Source organism: Purpureocillium takamizusanense, chromosome 2 (genome assembly GCF_022605165.1).
Source record: "Purpureocillium takamizusanense chromosome 2, complete sequence".
Taxonomy (NCBI): Eukaryota; Fungi; Ascomycota; class Sordariomycetes; order Hypocreales; family Ophiocordycipitaceae; genus Purpureocillium; species Purpureocillium takamizusanense.
The window spans coordinates 1,062,288-1,080,280 of NC_063069.1; the positions used below are offsets into that span (position 1 = coordinate 1,062,288).

Genomic DNA, 17,993 nt, shown 5'->3' on the forward strand with positions numbered 1-17,993 from the left:
GTGCTTCACCCTGACGCTGACATAGGGGCGGATCAAGGCGTGGGTGCCTGCGCGCGCCCCCTTGTCACGAGACGACGCTGACCCCGACGGGGCTAAATGCGCCGCAAGTTCTACCAGTTAGCCGGAACGCAGCGCGGTTTCTCCTTGGTGCGCGTAAACCTACCTGGTGGACTCCAGACATCAAAGGGAGGGAGAGGGAGCGAGGGCGGAGGCACGCGCGCGGGGGACTTGGAAGCAACCCGAGAGCCACGTCGTTGTACTACATAAAATGCGACGATCTCGCCATCTTTGGCGGGCGATGTTGGCTCTGTTGAGTGCTTGGTCGTGGTAGGGTTTGGTGTTTCTGAATTCCTAAACCACAGTTTGTGTGTCTGCCTGCCTGTATTGTCTCGGATCTGTGTGAATCATCACCATCCACGGGATGCGCCTCTGCAGCGTCTCTGCCAGGACGGCGCTCGTGTGCCTCTCCACATTGTCCCTCACGCAAGCCGCCGCCGTCACCATGTCTTCTCACTCCTCGTCCTCCTCATCGCCGCCCCCCCAATTCCACAACGCGGCCAGCCACGCCGCCGCCGACCCCTTCGTGCTGTACGACGCCCGCAGCGCGCGGTACTATGCGTACTCGACCGAGGGCGCCGACGAGGGCTTCAACTTTGGCATCTACAGCAGCCCGGACCTGGCAACCTGGCACAGGCACCCGGGCGGCGCGCTCAGGGCCTGCCGCGATGGCGATGCGAAGCCCCTCGCGGACGGCCAGGCGTGCTGGGCGCGCGACTGGCTCTGGGCGCCCGAGACGTACTACAACGAAAAGACGGGCTGGTACTTCTTCGTCTTCGCGGGCCGCCTGCGCGAGGACCTGGCCAAGGACCACTTCCGCTACTCGGCCTTCGAGGAGCCGTCCAAGCTCGGGGTCGCCGTCTCGCGCTCGCCCGCGGGGCCGTTCCGCGAGATCGAGCCCCGGCCCATCGACTGGTACCCCTTCGACCCGGACTACCACGACGTGAACCTCATCATGGACGACAAGCAGATGCTGCCGCCGCGGGACCTGAGCGACGGGCAAAAGGCCCCGCGCGGGACCTACATCCCGACCATTGACCCCAACATCCTGTTCGACGACGACGACGGCCGCGTCTACCTGTACGCGTCGCGCAACGCCTACCGCAACTGGAACTGGGACGCCGAGCTGGGCAAGTACGTCGAGGAGTCCAACATCATCGTCGTCGAGCTGGCGCGCGACTGGTGGGACGACCCCACGGCGTCGACGATGCCCGCCATCGTCGCCTCGCAGATCGACGCCCACGCCAAAGACGCTCCCCCTCTGCCGGACGACATTGGCTCTTCTTCTTACAACGGCACCGGCGAGATCGGCAACCCCCCGCGCAAGGATGGTTGGAAGACGGTCATCTCGTACGGCGCGGACCCGCAGGCGTGGGAAAACTTCCACGTCAACGACTACGACAAGTACAACGGCACCAAGAAGGACAGGCGCTGGGCCGAGGGCAGCACCGTCATCAGGCGGCCCGACGCGCACACGGGCAAGCCGGTCTACCTGCTGACCTACAGCGCCAACAACTTCGAGGCGTCCAACTACGGCGTGGGCTTCGCGACGGCCGAGTCCCCGCTGGGGCCGTTTCGCAAGTCGGCCAAGAACCCGGTCCTGTCGCAGGAGCCCGACGGCGCCATCCCGATCTACTCGACGGGGCACGGGAGCATCGTCGCGTCGCCATCATCATCACCTCCTTCGTCTCACGGCCACGAGGAGGGCGGCGGCGACCCACAGGAGGTGACGCTCCGGACGCCCGAGGGCGCCGAGCTCTTCTACGTGCACCACGCGCGCAACAGCACGACCCAAGGCCGCTCGCTGTACACGACGCGCATGACGCTCGACGAGTCGGCCGTGCGCTTCGGGTCCGACGACGCCATCGCCATGTCCCTGACGCCGCTGGACCAGCCCCTGCCACGGGACACGTATCCCATCCAGATGGAGGCCAGCTGCGGCAGCAGCTCCCAGCAACACGTCGACGGTGACGAGGGCAACAAAAAGTCGCGGCGGTACAACGTCCGCGTCGTGTCCAAGCACGGCGCCAGCTTCGACCTCCGCGAGGCCTCCAACCGCGTCGTCGCCGCGTGCGGCAGCAACCGGGAGGCGACGTCCATCGTGGACGGCCAGCGGGAGGGCGAATTCGTGCTCACCTTTGGCGAGGGGGCCGCGCGCTCGGGGCTGGTGTACCAGCGCCGAAACGTCGACGGCAGCTGGTCCACGGTGGCTAGAGCGAGCGTCCGCTGCAGGGACTGAACGGAATTGGTGGCGGGGTTCCCCACGGACGATGGAAGTGCTCTCGGATGCGTGAAGGGCTTGCAGCATGAGCAAGTGTTGTCAATGAATGACAGTGCATATAAATACGCTGTGTTTGTCTGTCAATGCCTGGTGGTGGCGATAGGTTAGAGGGAAAAGGGGCAACAAAACATAAAACGTAGTCGTTTCGCCGGCAGAACTCTCACTGTGTTCCCCCGACACATCATACACCATGCTACATGTATCGTCCTCCCCATTTCATCTCTGTCGAGGTGTGAGGCCTCGCGAGGCATACATTTAAGGCAGACGTTATCGAACCGTTGCCTAGTGTAAAGCCCGGCGTCGAAAGTGGTGGGTGGTTCTCTGGAGTCGTCTCATCCAGGGGACGAGACGTGGACCAGAGAAGTGACCAAAGGACCGTTGAAGTAAACTGCAAGCAGTCGTCTGCATAGTAAAAAAGAAACAGCCAACGTTCGACGTGGGACGAACACTGGGCAAAGACACTGCGGGAGCTCATCCCCTGGCCGCAATGGCATGATCTTTGAGAAAAAGCCCGCTTACATGCCCAGCATCAGGGTTCTGTGGGTTGCACCGGGACTGCATGATGCAGAACTGAACGGAGATCCGTCGCATGGACGGAAACCACCTCGACGAAGAACGAGCCTGTAGAAGATGCGCTATCCTACGCAACCGCGCTGCAGCCAAGATCGGCCCGTCGAAAGACTCCTTGCTCGTCTTTCATCATGCTGCGTCCTGGCACAGCAACAATGCAGATCCACGGTCTCCGACCGCAGCCGCCCCCCCTCCCCCGCGTTATATGCGATGACACCCGCGTGGACCCGGGCTGACGGCAGATCTCTCCACACAGAGAGAGGATGCGAGGGGTGACACAGTAGTACATGATGCCGAGCCTGAGCACAGCCCGGGCGGCGCGGAGACCACTGGCGCGGAGTGTGTTGCACGTAACATTATACAAGGTACATACGTGCCCGTCGTATAACTCGTTACCGATGAAATAGCTACATGGCATGCGTACATCGATATTTCGCGCTACAAGTTGAAACACTTTTGGCCTCCTGAGCTCAACTACCGCCGGTGCGTCTTTCCTTTCTTTTGAAGCTGGAAGGGCCGGGGAGAAAACTGCGACAAGACTTTAGTGCGGCACGGTTTTCGAATATGACGCCGTCTCACAGTCCGATTTGGGTATCCCGGCGGGGTAGACGGGCGGTTTGGTTCGGCGCCGGGCGTTGCTCACCTACCTACATGTACTTGGCACGTATGTATCCACAAGGATCTGCTGTCCCACCGCCACACTTAGTTACCTACATACTCTCAGTCGCCGACGGTGCGTTACACGTACGTACTTTGTGCCAATGCTACCTAATCAGTGCAAAAACGCGGGGGTGAATGACGATGTCCCAGACGAAATCGAGAGAGAAAAGGGGGGGCGGCGGGTGGAGGTCGGTGACATGGAGGGCGCGGGCGGCATGCGGGAACGGGACATACTATGCAAGTGCTCATCCAGCGAGTGACGCCATCTCGCGCATCTCGCGCATCTCGCATTGATAATACTACGTGTGTACGTATGGCGGTACCTACCTTACCTACCAATTTTCCCTACCCCGGCGAGCAAGGCACGAAGCACGTACATACGTACGAAGTACACACCTCGACGCATGGGAGATGCGAGGGACAAACCTCCCATCACCGCCACTACAAGGAAGTACTCGCACGCACCTCCATGTCTTGTCGATCCTGTGCAAGTAACGTCCAAAAAAAAGGCGCGCCATCCCTCCTCCTCCTCAGCTGCGTGGCGCCTAGTCTCGGTTCCGCTGCTCGAGTTCGGAACCAAACGGAGCTGGAAGCTGGGATGGAAAGGGGGGGGACAGGGATTTGCTACTGCTACCAAGAAGACCTGAGGGGAGGGGGTGCTTTGTTGATACATGCACTCAACAAAGGGACCGTTTCTCGTACTTCGTACTTCGTACGGCCTTCCTCGGGCCAGTGGCGGCCTCCAACTACAGTGAGAGGACCAATGTACTCCACTACTTGGCTGAGCTGTCAGATTTGTCTATGTGCATGTGGGTGTCTCTCATCTCATGAGCGGTCACAGAATACAACACAAAAGGTCCGTGAAGTTCATTGAAAATTGTTTTTTATGCTATTTATGATGTCATGCTCATCAGGGTATAAGGTGGTGCATGATGTTTTGGGAGTTTCCCGAGTCTAGCTGGAAAACAAAATGCAGGGGCAGCACAGTCTATAGTCTATGCACCTCGCCCGCAATCTATCTGTTCGATCCTGTCTCGACGCAGATGCTATATGGGAGAAAAGGAAAAGAAGAGCCAGTGATTCGTAAAGCCGTGAGCTGAAGAGCAAAACTCGCCAATTTATGAGCCAAATATCGAAAGTCGAAAAACGCCAACCAATGGATGTGTGATGATTGATGGGGAAAGGCGGAGGCGTATTATGCCGTGATGGCATCTTCGGCATCCACGATCATAGCATCGGCCTTCGCGCCCTCAGGGATGCCAATGACGTCCTTCTTGAGCGACGAGACGACCTGCTTGCGCATCTCGCGCTGGATACCGTGGTTGACGGCATCGAGGACGTTGTCGACGGTGACACGAGGCTTGTAGGCAGGCTCGGTGCCGTCCTGGTAGACACCTGTCTTGACGAGGATGCTGTACCAGTCATTCTCGGCCTTCTCATTGACGGCGTTGGTGCCGCGGATGTCGCTCTCCGGGGTGTCGCCGACAAAGTAGACAGTTTGGGGCGGACGCTCGAGGCCGTGCTCGGTGTTGCGCCACTGGCTCATGAGGCGGTAGGCAAACTCAAATGTGGGCACCTGAGGCTTGCCGAAGGCGTGCGTGTGCAGCTTACCCTTGCCGCCCGTGAGGTCCTTGAAGGTGACCTCGAACATGCGGCGGAGGGCACCCATGCCGAGGCGGACGTGTTCGTGGGCAGCCGACCAAACGACATCGTTGTGGGAGAAGTAGAAGGGCGGGCCCTCGTCCATGGTCTCGCTGCGGGTGCCTAGGCGGCCGCCCTTGGACATGGCGAGGTCGAGCATGATCTGGATGTCGCCAGCCCAGTCGCGGGAGTCGGCGAAGACGAAAACGGCGTCGATGACGACGTCGTCAAAGTTGCGGTCACGGGAGTTGGCATGCTCCTCATCGGTGAGCTTGCGGAACGGGGTGGTGGCGGAGTCGGCCTTGATGATGTCGCCCGGCGTGACAACGTCCTTGAAGCCATAGCCCTCAGCGACGTGGCGGCACTTCTCGCCCTCGCCACCAACGACAAGGACCGTCTTGTACTTGTTGGCCATTTCCCTCATAGGTGTGTGGCCGCAGATGAATTGGCCGGGCTTGATGTCCTGGAGGAGCTGGCGAGACAGGTCGCCGCAGCGCTCCTCCTCGGTCTTGCCGCCGCCATTTGTGAGGAAGATATGAGGGCTGAGGAAATGTGTTAGTCAACCGTGATCTAACCAAAAGAAGGGTGTGTGTGCGTGTATCGATGGCGTGTACCCCAGCAGTCCCATCTCACGATGCAACAGCGGTGGGGAAATGCAGGCATCGTTGAAAATCCGGGGGTGGGTAATGGATATTTCTGGGTCAACTTACATATGGAGGCCGAACTCGTTCTCGCCGTTGAGGACCCGCATGGCCTGGATGGCCTCGGGGATGGCCTTGCCGCCGCGGACGAGGACGCCGTCAATGTCGAACGCAAAGACGAAGGAGTCGGCGACGTGGGCCGGGTCGACGGGGGAGTTGGGCGTGGGGATGCTCGAGACACTGACAGCGCGAGAGCTGTCCGAAGCCAGGTCGGGCGAACTGGGAGAAGTTGTGCCATCCGAGGGCATGGAGATGTCGTCAAACTCCATCTTGGCCTGGGAGACCTTGCGGTAAAAGGCGGCTCTCTGCTTGGGCTCCATGATGGCGGCGGTGGTGACGGTGAATCTTTCCCTCTGGTCGGTGGTGATGGTTTGGTTCAACAGAGAGTGAGTGTGGAAACTTGGTGGACCGGTGGAGAGGATAGAAGATGATGGGAGGCGTGGGTTGATGGTTTGATAGAGAAGAGATCTACCGTCAAGAACGGTGGGAGGGCATGAAGCCTTTATAATCGCTCGAGGGCATCCTTACTCAGACTCCCATGATGTGGCTGCAACACGAGACGAGGGCAGACATGGCCCATCCCCGCGTGGGGCCCGTCGCTGGGTCCATTGGAAAAAAGATGGATATCCCCTGAAGACGAGTGAGCGAACCGAGTCATAATCCGTTGTTGCAACGACGTAGTAGTTGGTTTTGACCGACGCTACCACGCAGTTACGTACCTCGCCAACTACTACTTCCACGTAGGTACCCAGCCCAGCCCAGCCCAGCCCAGCCCACATGCCGTCTGCCCTGCCCAGACCCGTGTGTGTCGGGCCCCCTTGCTGACGGGAACAAGGTACCGCGCTTTGGGCCGGCCGGTACAAGGCGCGCGCGGGCGTCGACGGTGGCATCGCAAGTCGCCGTGGCGAAAGGGGCGGCCGTCTTCGCGTACTCCACCGAGGCGGTACCCGTACCCACAGTTTGTGAAAAACTCTAGTTGTATGACATGTGCGTAGTGGGAGGTGGTGATGACGGAGGGAGGGTGGTGACGCGCGAAGGGACTGGAGGGCCCGCGACGGCGGCGGAGGGACGGTGACGAGGGGAGAAAAAAAGTGGACAGGGCGAGTTTTCTGGTGGTGGTGAAGTTTCGTTCATGGCGGATACATCGAGGTGATTGGCCTGATACGGCTCAGATTAGGTACCTGACGGAGTACACTGCGCCGGGCTCTCTAGTACTACCACCACTCTATCTCATCGTTGAGTTCGTTGAGGCGAAACGCCCACGCGCTGCCGCGGGTTTCGATGACGGTGGACGACCTCTGACACGGTGGAGTGTAGTGGCAAGTATCCGGGCGCCGTCACTCGTCGTCCAGGGGGACACGGCGCGAGATACAGGTACCTCGAGGAAACGTGCAGCCACCGTTCTGTCCTGCCCTCCCACCCATGCCATCCATCCACGACCTCGGTTGTCTGCTGCTGTGCCAGTGGCTTGGCTGCCCCTGCGCTGCCTCTTCCGACTGGTTCGGGGTGGCGGTGGTGCATTGCTTCGGCCCCTGGCGGCAGCGGCGGCGGTTAAAAAAAAAACGAGTTGGTGTGCAGAACTGCCGGATCACGGGTGGTGTTTTTTTCTTCTTTTCGTGAACTGTGTCCCTTGATGACAACAAGCTGCAGGAACGACATGAATCACAGGACTCTATCTACTCTGCTGGCCTGAGGACAAGGACATGTAGTTTCTCGACCCGCACCGCAGACATGCAACACGCCCGCGCTTGACGTACGTCTCGTACACAAGCGCCGCGTCGCCGGGGTGGTTTCCCCCCCCACTACCGCCGCCGTCGGTGCGATGGTAACCTCCTGGTGACATTCGAGGCATTTACCACGAGGCCGGGTTCTGGCGGGGGCCAAGCACGATGACGTGCGTACCTCTCGGGTCACGTCGTCGTCCTGGTCGTCGCGCGGGATGAGGTACACGTAGCGCAGCACGTTGTACTACTAGGTATTACTAGTAGATACACGCACATGCCTGTCTGTCTGACGTCCCATGCCAACCAGATAGCGGCGGATCTGAGGCTGTGAGGCTCTGTCCACGCCTCGCCGGGGGCCCAATGGGAGGCTGCGCCGCAGACCAGCAGACGGCTTCACTGGCCAAGACGGCCTCCTGCGCGTCCGCAACCGCAGCCGCATCCTCAGGTGTGATGGAGGGGAGGTTCCATTGTTGAGGCATATCCGTCCACTGAGGATGATGCGTGTGCGTCCGGGCACTTATCTCGGCCGCGAGTAACAAACAAACACACACACACACACACACACGAAACAGCAGCAACAAGGGGGAGGGGGGGACCCGGCCTCAAGCCAAGCCCGCAAAGGTACTTTGCGCGCCGGGGCATTTTCGCGTACGTGGATGTACCTATCCTCATGTTGGCTGGCCTCCACCCTGCCGGCATGTACATGTAGATACGCGTTACATGTAACTTGCAGATGGAGGATCATCACCGCCATCCTAGGAAATCCCGAGACGAGACGGTCAGAGTCAAAGATATGGATGTGGGGTTGGGGTTGGGGTTGGGGGGGTATGGTACAGTGACACCGTCGGCGTTAGTAGCAGCAGCAGCAGCAGCACAGCAACAAACAGCAAACGGCAAGGACGGACCGGTAAAAGGGTACCTTTCTGTGACAGTGGCGGCTGAGGCTCAAAAAACAATGGAGAGAGAAGAGGCAGACGTGATTTGGCGAACAAACGCCGATGGCGAGACGAAACGGTACACATACTCTACGTGAGGTACCGTACCGTAGCAGGTGCGTGCGCGCATTCTCCGTACTATACTTTTTCGCGCAACCTGTGCTGCTGCGATTTGGTTACGGTACGGTGGAGCCGTGGGACCTGCGCAAGATCGGTGAACTCAACACGGGTCGGAGACGGCGACGGCGACGACTCACAGAACCGTCCGTACAGGTACAGTACGTACTGCAAACTTGGACTGTCAGTTAGTGGACGGTGACAGTCATGATTAACGGTCACAGTTTTCCCCCTCCCCTCCCTCCCTCCTTCCTAGGCGACCTTCCACCGAGCTTGCTTGGCGGCGGTCGGACCGGCGGTCGGGTATCCATACTGACGTCAAGCCCGCCCCGCCCCCCGGCCCGGAGACCTATCAGTCGCCGTCCCTCGGCTCCGCTACGGAGCCTCTCGGAGGCCCTCTGTGGAGGCGGGCGGGTCGGGTCCCCCTGTGCTCCTTCCTTCCTGCACGGCGGGCGGCCAAGCGGCCTGCTGCTGCGGGTTGTGTGTTTCCGCCCCGCCCGCCTCGCGCGCGACCCCTCCGTCCATCAGTCAGTGCAATCCCCCCCACGCCGCTGTGATGACGAGCTGGGTAATGCACTGCAACATGGCACCGCGTCGTTGTTGTCACTCAAGATTGCCGGGAAAAGCAAGTTGAACTTGATGAAATATAGTACGTACATGTCGGTTGGGGATTTGCGATGTGCAAAGAGCTGACTTGTGCGCGCAAAGTCTCTGGTCGCCCCTTTCTTTTGGGGTGTGCGAATGAGGTACTCGTGGTGTTCGCGGGGCGGAACGGAGGAATGTGTCGATGCTGATGACGCTGCGCGGGAATGGGGTGCTGCACTGCTGATGATGCGGATTCCTTCCCAGCCTGCTTGGCATCCTGGATCCCGATGCCCCCGTTGTGAACAGACAGGGGGCTCTTGGCGAATCGTAGGTTGGACATCTTCGTCCCTGTGAGTGCCATCTTCGTCCGTCCAGCAGGAGGGATGCCGACGACGTGCACGACTGGGTACGTACTGGGCAGCCGTGTAAGCCGTGCAACTTGTTGTACAGGCCGAACGGCGACGCTGTCAATATCAACTCTCCTGAGCGCCTTGTTAATTCGCAGCGCACTCGTTTATGCCTTGACATGTCCTGCGCGACTCAGTGTCACTTAGACCAATCTGCGCATCAATGTGTATTCGTGACAACAAATGGCCGCACTCCATGTGTGACGCGGTTAGTAGTTACAGCGAAGCGCGCGCACGGCACAGCACGGCGGCGGTACATACATGCAGCAAGAGAAAAAGAAGAGAGCATCAAGGCAACACATACATTATCAGTACACAATGCAACCCTGCACGCACGCACACATGTCCTCGACACGCAGATTTTCGGCAAATCGTCGTCGCGTTTCACTAGCACTTTACGCGCAGTGTCTTGCTTCCTTGCCCTTTTTGACTTTTCTTTTTTTCACAGGGACAGGACAATCTTCAGCGCGGGGGCAAAACAAAAAAAACATATGAAGCGTTGATCCGTGGCGCCAATATCGACCGCCGCCGCCGATCAAACGTACAGCAACAGGCTGGGTAACGCGTGGGAGGGAGATTAATGGCTGCTTTCTCCCGCATCCGCGGGAACAAGAACAAGAAAGTAGAAAGGATATTCAAACCTGATCGGCCTCGCGTCCCGTGCGACATACCTTAGGTACTTCGTACAGCGTGCGACGAGAGAGAAACATGACTCCTGCCACAGCACCACGTCCGTTTCAAGCATTGACAATTTCTCCCCATTCACCTTACACACTTAGACATGCGCATCGACACACGCACGTATGAACATTAGTACCACAAGAGTTCAAAAGTACATACGACGCAAATCTCCCAAACCGTGGTGAATTGGAGGGGCTGATCAATTCGTAGTAGGTAGGTAGGTACAGTCCATGGCCTCACACCAGGCCATTGTTTCAAAAAAACACCGCCCATCCTCTCCCCATTCCCCTTGCCGCGTCTAGAGTTACTCAAGGCGGCATTAGTACTTTGGTCACAGAAGCACTTCGCAAGGGAAGAAGTACTTTGTGACGAAATAAACACTCTTTGAACGGATCAAGTACTCCTGTGCATATCTACGCGCACCGAGCCGGGGGGGCCGGGCCCCCCCCCCCCTTGAGGTGCCTCACACACTCCCCCCCTGCGCTGTGCAGAATGGCAATCCGCGGCTTAGTGAGCCAGCTGGACCTCCAACTATCACCTCTCAAAAATCATGGCGCTCACTACTCCGTACGTACTGCACCCCTTCTGTCCGACGCTGGATAACCCCTGTTGTTGGTGGTTGCCGGTTCCCACCCCTTGACCTTTGGCCGGCTTGGCTGGATGGCTGGCATATCGCAACCTGGCGTTCGGGGCGAGGATCATCGTCGGCCCAAAAAGCCACATGCTTGGCTGTGGATGTTCTTCTTACATGATACCGCTTTTCGGTCTCAGGGGCACTGTTCATGTCCATCTCGCGCCCCCCCTGTGCTCGGAAAACCCTCGCGTTGTGCGCCGCGCCACATGTCTGTCTCTGTCTCTCTCTCTCTGTCACAGCCAGGCAGCTCCCCAAAATGGGTCGACCACACCAAGCGCCCTTTTTGAGGACTGACCGCCAGAACAGGCCATGCCACGCTCTTCAGCAACTGACTACGTGAGATTGTTCGGCAGAGGCACATTGTATATCTCACGTGTCGCGCCTCACTGCAGGTTGACAAACAGTCCCCCGTCGACGAGGAGTTGCGCGCCCGTCACGTAGCCGCTCAGCTCGTCGCAGGCCAAGAAGACGGCCGGCCCCGCCAGGTCCCTGGGCTCGCCCGTCCTGCCGAGCGGGATGCGCCCCTCCATGTAGGCGCGCTTGCCGTCGTCGGCCAGGTCCCCCTCATTGAGCTGCGTGCGGATCGTCCCTGGGAGCAGCGCGTTGCAGCGGATGCCGTGCTTGCCCAGGGCGACGGCGGTGCTCTGCATCAGGCTCAGCACGCCCGCCTTGGTGGGCGTGTAGTGCGTCTGCTCGCCGCCGCCGACGAGCGCGCTGATGGAGCTGACGCCAATGATACTGCCGCCCGGGGGCGACTGATGCAGGGCCATCTGCCGGGCGGCGGCCTGCGTGACGTAGAATGCACCCGAGAGGTTGGTGTTGAGCGTCGTGGTGAAGAGGTCGGGCGAGAGGGACAGGAAGTCGGCAAAGGTGCAGACGCCCGCGTTGGACACGCATACGTCGAGTCGCTTGGCGGTGCCCGAGTGCGCGACCGCCATCTCGACGAGCCGTGTCGCCGTGGCCGGGTCACGGACGTCACCCGCCTGGTGCGCCAGACGTCCCGCGCCGGCATCTTCCTGCTCCGCAAGGGCCTTGGCCTCGGCAACAAGCGAGTCGAGATGCGGCTGGTCCCTTTCCAGGCCCAGGTGGTTGACGACCACGCTGGCGCCCTGCCGCAGGAACTCGAGGCAGATGGCGCGGCCGATGCCCGTGGTGCCGCCCGTGATGATGGCCGTCTTGCCGGTGAGCAGACCCTTTACTAGCGGCATGATGATGTCAGAGCGAGAGAGAGAGAGAGAGAAAGACGCTTCAAAGCGGGCGGGTCTGCCGGGTCGCGCCAAATCTGCGATGAATGGGCCCTTCTCACGATAAGCGACGCAACGTGCTCCGTGCTGCGGCCAGTTGGTGACCCGTACACGATACCACACGGCGGGCTCTAGTGCGGGCGGGCGGGCGGGCCAAGGCGTCAGATTCGAGATGTAAAAAGGCGGCTAGTAAGGCGCGGTTACGTCGTCGCACAGCAGCAGCGTCGGTTTTTCGTGATTGCGCGTGTGCAAGCGTTGGCGCAGAGGAGGAGGGCACGCTGTGTGGGAACGGCAGCGTTGGTGACGACGGCTTGCGATGACTGCTAGATGGCGGGGTGTCAGTCGAAGTCGAACCCAGAGGACCCGCGACGGCAGGAGCTGGAGGTTGAGGCTGAAGAGGTTCGAAGGCAGGTTTACTCCGCGTACTTTGTAACTCTGTGCTATCGCGTAAGGTACTAACATAGGTAGGTACCAGTTGGGGTACGTCCGTCCTCACCGGCGGGACACGAAACTCTGCATCGCAGATGCACTTGCACATCAAAGATCGTGATGGCCTCCACAGTCGAGGTCGAGCGTTGGCACGACTACTTGTACATACATGCCAGAGTGGTTGCCGCCCATCATCACAATCTCGCTGCCGAGACCGCTCCAACGTCCTCCAAGAAGGAGGGGCGGGAATGCACGCCTCGGGGCATTTCCAAGCGAGAAGACCCTTGAGGGCGCCAAGAAAGGCGACAGCTTGACCTTCATGGAGAGCACCAGAATACGTGCATACGTACAATCGTACCCTGCAGCCAAACGAAGCACCGATCGAGTGCCGAGATCAGACATTGTTACCCCCCCTCCCCGAGAGTGCATCATCAGAATCACTCACGATGGCTTCACCAGCTTTCATTTTCGTGCACCCACCGCCCCCCACCACACCCCTGAAGCAGTCCCCTCCCACCCCCCCGCCGCTCGACGCGCGCTGCTCGGTGCGCATGCATCGTGAGACCCTGCATCCCATCGTGAGCCTCGTGGCCAACAAGCTACGACGCCAGGTCGTGCGTCCATCCGGGACTCTCGCCCCGCCCGTTCATCAGCAGTGCGTGGGAACGAGTGAGTGCGTGCGCTGCTATGCCCGGCTCACCGTTTTCTCACACGTGGGCAAGCGCAAACGGCTACGTATTACGGTGGCCGCGCCCCCCCTCCCGTCCCCCACCATCGTGAGTCAGGCGCACCACCACCACCACTACCACCACCACCGTCTGAAGGGCCACCGTTACAAAACACACACGATGGTTACCGTTTTGCGCATGGGGGGAGTGGCCGCAGCGGGTGGGCCGTCTACGCCGCGCCGTCTGTGCAAAACTCCACGACCCAGGTCTACGATGCGACACCAGACTGCTCGCCGTGGAGTCACCAGACTCTGGGGTACAACCAAGCGCCTTCATTGGAGCAGTCACGATGCTTGTAGGAGATGATCTGGTGCTGATTAAGACTCCTGCAAGTGGGCGTCGTCTACCCGCAAGTTCTCGAGTAGTCAATACCGATGTGCCGCCGCAACAAGCTGCCGTATCGTCTAGGTCAGCAATTGTAATGTACGCTAATCCTATACAAGCAAAGCAGTAAAATACGTGTGCCAGAATCTCTCTTAAAAGCTTTCTTCTAGCCTCCTTCCTTGGCGGCGATGCACCTTCGCTGTCCGGCTTCTGCCCATCGCTCAAGCTTATCCAATCGTGGACGGATGCCGTCACCCGTAAAAGACGTTCCAGGGCCGCTTCCAATATCGCCACTTTCGTGCTGAAAGCGACATTGTCCGCAGACGCCAGTAACTACCATGTTCGAAATCGAGTACAAAGACCATGCATAGCGCATATCGAGAGGCGATGACGATGTTGGTCCAGCAACGATCGTTCTGCACGGCTGATATGAGGCGCGCTACTGCAAGCGCTATCGAACTCTTCCACCACCCGGACAGCTGGGACGCTATGACGTCCCATAGCTGAGGCAGAGAGAGATTGTGACTTGATTCGTGTAACGTCCAGGAGTGACCGCGCATTTTCGGGTTATGATCGAGTCGTTAGTCCTTCCAACTTGGCGGTGACGTTCTCTGCGACACCAACATTCATTTCCTGAGGTCTCTCGTTGGACGTTTCGACTTTTTGCCCATCAGTCCCATGGGTTGGCGGCGGGAGTGCGTGCGCCGGCGATGGGTTGAGCAGATTTGTTGAAGGAATGAGCTTGGACCACGCTGCCGGGTTGATGGTCAGGCCGAATCCTGGCTTGTCGAGGTCTGCCGTCGTGAGGTAGCCCTTGGTCGGGATGGGCTCGTCGGTAAACAAGTCGCCGAACACGGGGAGCACGCTGCGACCGTCGGGTGAGTTGGCCAGGTACTCCTGGAACGGTGTGTTCGGCTGCGATATGACAAAATGATAACTGTACGGCCCGCTGGCGTGAGGGACCACGGGAATGTCGTACGCTGCCGCCATGGACGCAACCTTGAGCAGCTCCGTCATGCCGCCGAGCCACATGACATCCGGCTGGATAATGTCCAGGTTTCGGCCCTCAATGAGCTTGCGGAAACCGTAGCGCGAGTACTCGTGCTCGCCTGTAGTGAACTTGACCGTTGGATGGGCGCGCTTGATTTGTGCGAAGCCATCCGTATCGTCTGGGGATAGACATTCTTCCCACCAGTTGATGTTGAGATCCTGGCAGGCCATGACAAGCTCAATGGTGTACGACACGCTGAGGCTCATGTAGCAGTCCACCATGATGGGAAAATCGGGTCCGACCGCCTCGCGATGCTTGCGGAGAAACTCGACGTTCTTGCGCAGACCGGTATGGCCCTCTTCCGGGCAGAACGGCAGCGGCACCTTGGCGCCCCAGAAGCCCATTTCCCTTGCAGCCGTCGGCTGAGGGCCGGTACAGTAGAAGTCGAGGCGCGTTTTGGTGGCACCTCCGATGAGGCGATAGACGGGTTCATTGCGCAGCTTGCCTAGCAAGTCCCAGATGGCTAGGTCGATGACCGAGATGATGGCGATAGGAAGTCCCTTGCGGCCGTAGAACATGGAGGCCCGGTACATTTGCTCAAATAGAAGATTGGTGTTGCGGGGATCGGCCCCGATGAGGAAGCGCTCGAAGTGTTGATGAACGAGCCAACAGGCAGGAGGGCCTGCAAACATAGGTCAGTACGAGCAATACAGGTTAGATGGAAGGAGCCTCACCTCCAAAGCCCGTGGCGAATCCAATGGTTCCGTCTGAGGCTTCTATCTCAACGAGAAACGAGCCGAGAACATTGATGCCCCAGCTCGTTCGCGACTGTCGGTACTGTTCCCATTGGGAGCAAGGCGTCGATATGTCGGTATCGATGAGCCTGGGTTTGCCCCTCAGTTAGCCCAACTCGCATTATACTGCAAGCTGCGGCGCGGCTCACCAATGTCCCCCCTTTACGTTGTGATAATCACCGCCTACAGGGTAATGTCAGTTGACGCGTTCTCACTCGCAGTCCTGGAATCCATCACACCAGAGCCGACACCCCCGATCACATACGACCGCACAGTCTTGATCGTGGGGAATTTCCGAACGCTTGACGTCGATGGCATGGTGGCTTGAAAAGAGGCGCGGACAGGGTCAAGAGCGATGGTGAAGCATGTGAGGAGACGACGAAAAAGATACAGATATAGGAGCCCAGGATTGCGGAGTTGCAGATCGGCAAGGATAAATTAAAGCCGACGGCAATGAACCAAGGATGACATGGCTCGGCAACGCGGCTGGCAGCACGTAGCGAAGCCAGAGAGGTCAAGTGATGGCGAGCCTGACGGCTGTGGGGAATGCATCACGGTGGATCATGGCTGCCGCTGCGATGGGCGCGTTTCGGGGGGAGATAGCCCGACGAGGGAGGCGGGAAGTTTTCCACTGCCCGCGCGGAGAGAGACGAGCATGGTTGTTGGGGGCATTCTCCACCACTCTTTTGGTACTGGTCCCGGCCGATTGCGCGCCAAGTCGCCCGCAAGGGCGCTGGCTGTGGATGTTCCATGTGTGTGCATCTGGCCCGCGCGAAGCATGCCGCGATGCAATGTGTTTGCTGCGGATGCTCTGGGCCCGGTGTTGGTTGCGGTCGAGATATGACAGGCGCACTTTGTGTGACCCAGCATTTGATTGCGGCCCAATGGCGCTCCTGCGACGGGCAGCCGTGTTGGTGATGTCGCCATGGAGGCACATGCTGCTCACGAGTTCTGGACCTCTTGGACTGGGAGCTGAGGTCGTTGTCGAACACCGGGCGGCGAGGGCGATGACGAAACCCGGATCCTCGTCGGGGTCTTGCCGTACTGCCGTGGGGGTGGGTGGGTTGAGCCGTCGTATGGTTGTCACTGCGCGGTGGGTGCCATGTGGTGCTCAGTGCAGCGGTGCAATGGCTGGAACGACGGGGTTATACCTAAGGTACTGCCTGATGTAAAAGACAAGGCACGCGTAGTAGCGGAAGTTGAGGCAGACATATTCTTCCTTGATGTAGCAGCGATGGGGGAAGACACACGTGTGGAGCGCCGTTGTGCTGGATCGTCAGAGCGACGGTCTATTCATACAACAGAAGCGAGGTCTTTGCCGGTATACGTTCCATATCACGGATGTCTGAGCACCTATCCGATTCTTGTATCTACTAACCAGAGGCACAAAGGCGTTGCGCTGGAAAGTAGACAGCAGGCACTTGCGCAACGTGCCTTCCCCGCGGATATCCATCCACCAGTTCCATCTCATAACGGATGGAGGGTTGGAGACTCGAAGCTTGGGAAGGCACGCCCACGGCGCCTGCAGCAGCATGTGGCGTGTTGTTGCCTGCGTGCTTGTATGCCACCTGCCTCCAGCTGTCGCCCGCCCCCTCCCCCCACGAGGGAGGAAGGAGATAGGCAGGTCGTTTGACTGCCGCCCGGCCTGTTTGTCAGCTGCTGCGGTCGTTCTGTGCACATGGACCTGGGACCTGATAGCAAATTAGTAGTCCGGCTGTCAGTCCCCTGCACGAGCGCGGACTGACTGGAACCTAACATCCATGGCACAGACCACTGCCGCCCGGGGCTGCACAGGCCCTGCGGAGCACAGCAGAGGGAGTTGACGCCCGCACCTCACGTCACACATTAGCAGGCACATGCGGAGCCTTTTGGGTGGCTTGGATGGGAACCTTAGGGGCTTCCAAGTCCCGACAAACCTCCAGCTTGCCCCGCTCTCGCTCCCACGGCGCAGCCGCATCCAAGAACACGGGTCCTGTCACAGGAAGCGCTTGCAACGGGGCTGGGCGAACTCTAGACAGCAAAATCCCGGGCGGCGGGCTCCAGGGGGCTGCAGCAGATGTCACCAGTGGCCCAAGCTCCATCGCCACCGCTGCGCCACCAACCTTAGCTGATGCCGCCTGCCAATTTGTGGCCTCGACGCCGAGCCGCCACCATTGGGCGAAGCACCAGGATCTGCGATGGCTGCGCAGTGCAGCCCGACCGAGGGCTTGGGGGCGAGGCCATCGCGATGCTTCAGTGGCAGAGAATCGTGTCGGTCGAGTCTCCTTATCGTTCAGCCTGCTGTTGTTCCTTCAGCGACCAGATTGCGATTTGCCGCCAAGTCGCACAGCTGGCTACCTTAGCAGCTAGGTTGCTACCCAATGAATAGGCAAGGTAGGTAAGGTACCTCTAGTAGGCGGTACGGAGTCAGCCACTGTGCCTCTAGCCAGCCGGGGTGCCCGTCCCCCCGCGGCCAAGCTTTCTGATATCCATGGATCGGGAACCGCGTGG

At 59.5% G+C, this 17,993-nt stretch overlaps 4 protein-coding genes across 6 annotated transcripts; 1 reads left to right on the plus strand and 3 right to left on the minus strand.

Annotated features, from left to right (window-relative positions):
* Positions 1-501: 501 nt before the first annotated feature.
* Positions 502-2,532, plus strand: JDV02_002152 (uncharacterized protein). Its single transcript, XM_047983150.1, has one exon. The coding sequence runs from the start codon at positions 503-505 to the stop codon at positions 2,294-2,296; it is 1,794 nt and encodes a 597-aa protein (XP_047839120.1). The 5' UTR covers position 502; the 3' UTR covers positions 2,297-2,532.
* A 1,895-nt stretch (positions 2,533-4,427) lies between these two features.
* On the minus strand, positions 4,428-6,962 carry JDV02_002153 (uncharacterized protein). 2 transcript variants are annotated; one of them, XM_047983152.1, is made up of 3 exons: positions 6,630-6,962; positions 5,920-6,540; positions 4,428-5,751 (listed from the first exon to the last, which is right to left on the minus strand). In XM_047983152.1, exons 2-3 carry the CDS (start codon positions 6,228-6,230, stop codon positions 4,764-4,766), a joined length of 1,299 nt encoding a protein of 432 aa, XP_047839122.1. In that variant the 5' UTR covers positions 6,231-6,540; positions 6,630-6,962; the 3' UTR covers positions 4,428-4,763. The 2 variants fall into 2 exon arrangements, with proteins under 2 accessions (XP_047839122.1, XP_047839121.1); XM_047983151.1 differs by lacking the exon at positions 6,630-6,962 and having other exon boundaries at positions 5,920-6,567.
* A 4,398-nt stretch (positions 6,963-11,360) lies between these two features.
* Positions 11,361-12,703, minus strand: DHG2 (L-rhamnose-1-dehydrogenase). The gene has a single exon (XM_047983153.1). It carries the CDS (start codon positions 12,199-12,201, stop codon positions 11,377-11,379), a length of 825 nt encoding a protein of 274 aa, XP_047839123.1. The 5' UTR covers positions 12,202-12,703; the 3' UTR covers positions 11,361-11,376.
* A 1,024-nt stretch (positions 12,704-13,727) lies between these two features.
* On the minus strand, positions 13,728-16,075 carry JDV02_002155 (L-rhamnonate dehydratase). Of its 2 annotated transcripts, XM_047983154.1 has the most exons (4): positions 15,743-16,075; positions 15,653-15,686; positions 15,444-15,592; positions 13,728-15,391 (listed from the first exon to the last, which is right to left on the minus strand). In XM_047983154.1, exons 1-4 carry the CDS (start codon positions 15,819-15,821, stop codon positions 14,286-14,288), a joined length of 1,368 nt encoding a protein of 455 aa, XP_047839124.1. In that variant the 5' UTR covers positions 15,822-16,075; the 3' UTR covers positions 13,728-14,285. The 2 variants fall into 2 exon arrangements, with proteins under 2 accessions (XP_047839124.1, XP_047839125.1); XM_047983155.1 differs by having other exon boundaries at positions 15,653-16,075.
* Between the last annotated feature and the right edge of the window lie 1,918 nt (positions 16,076-17,993).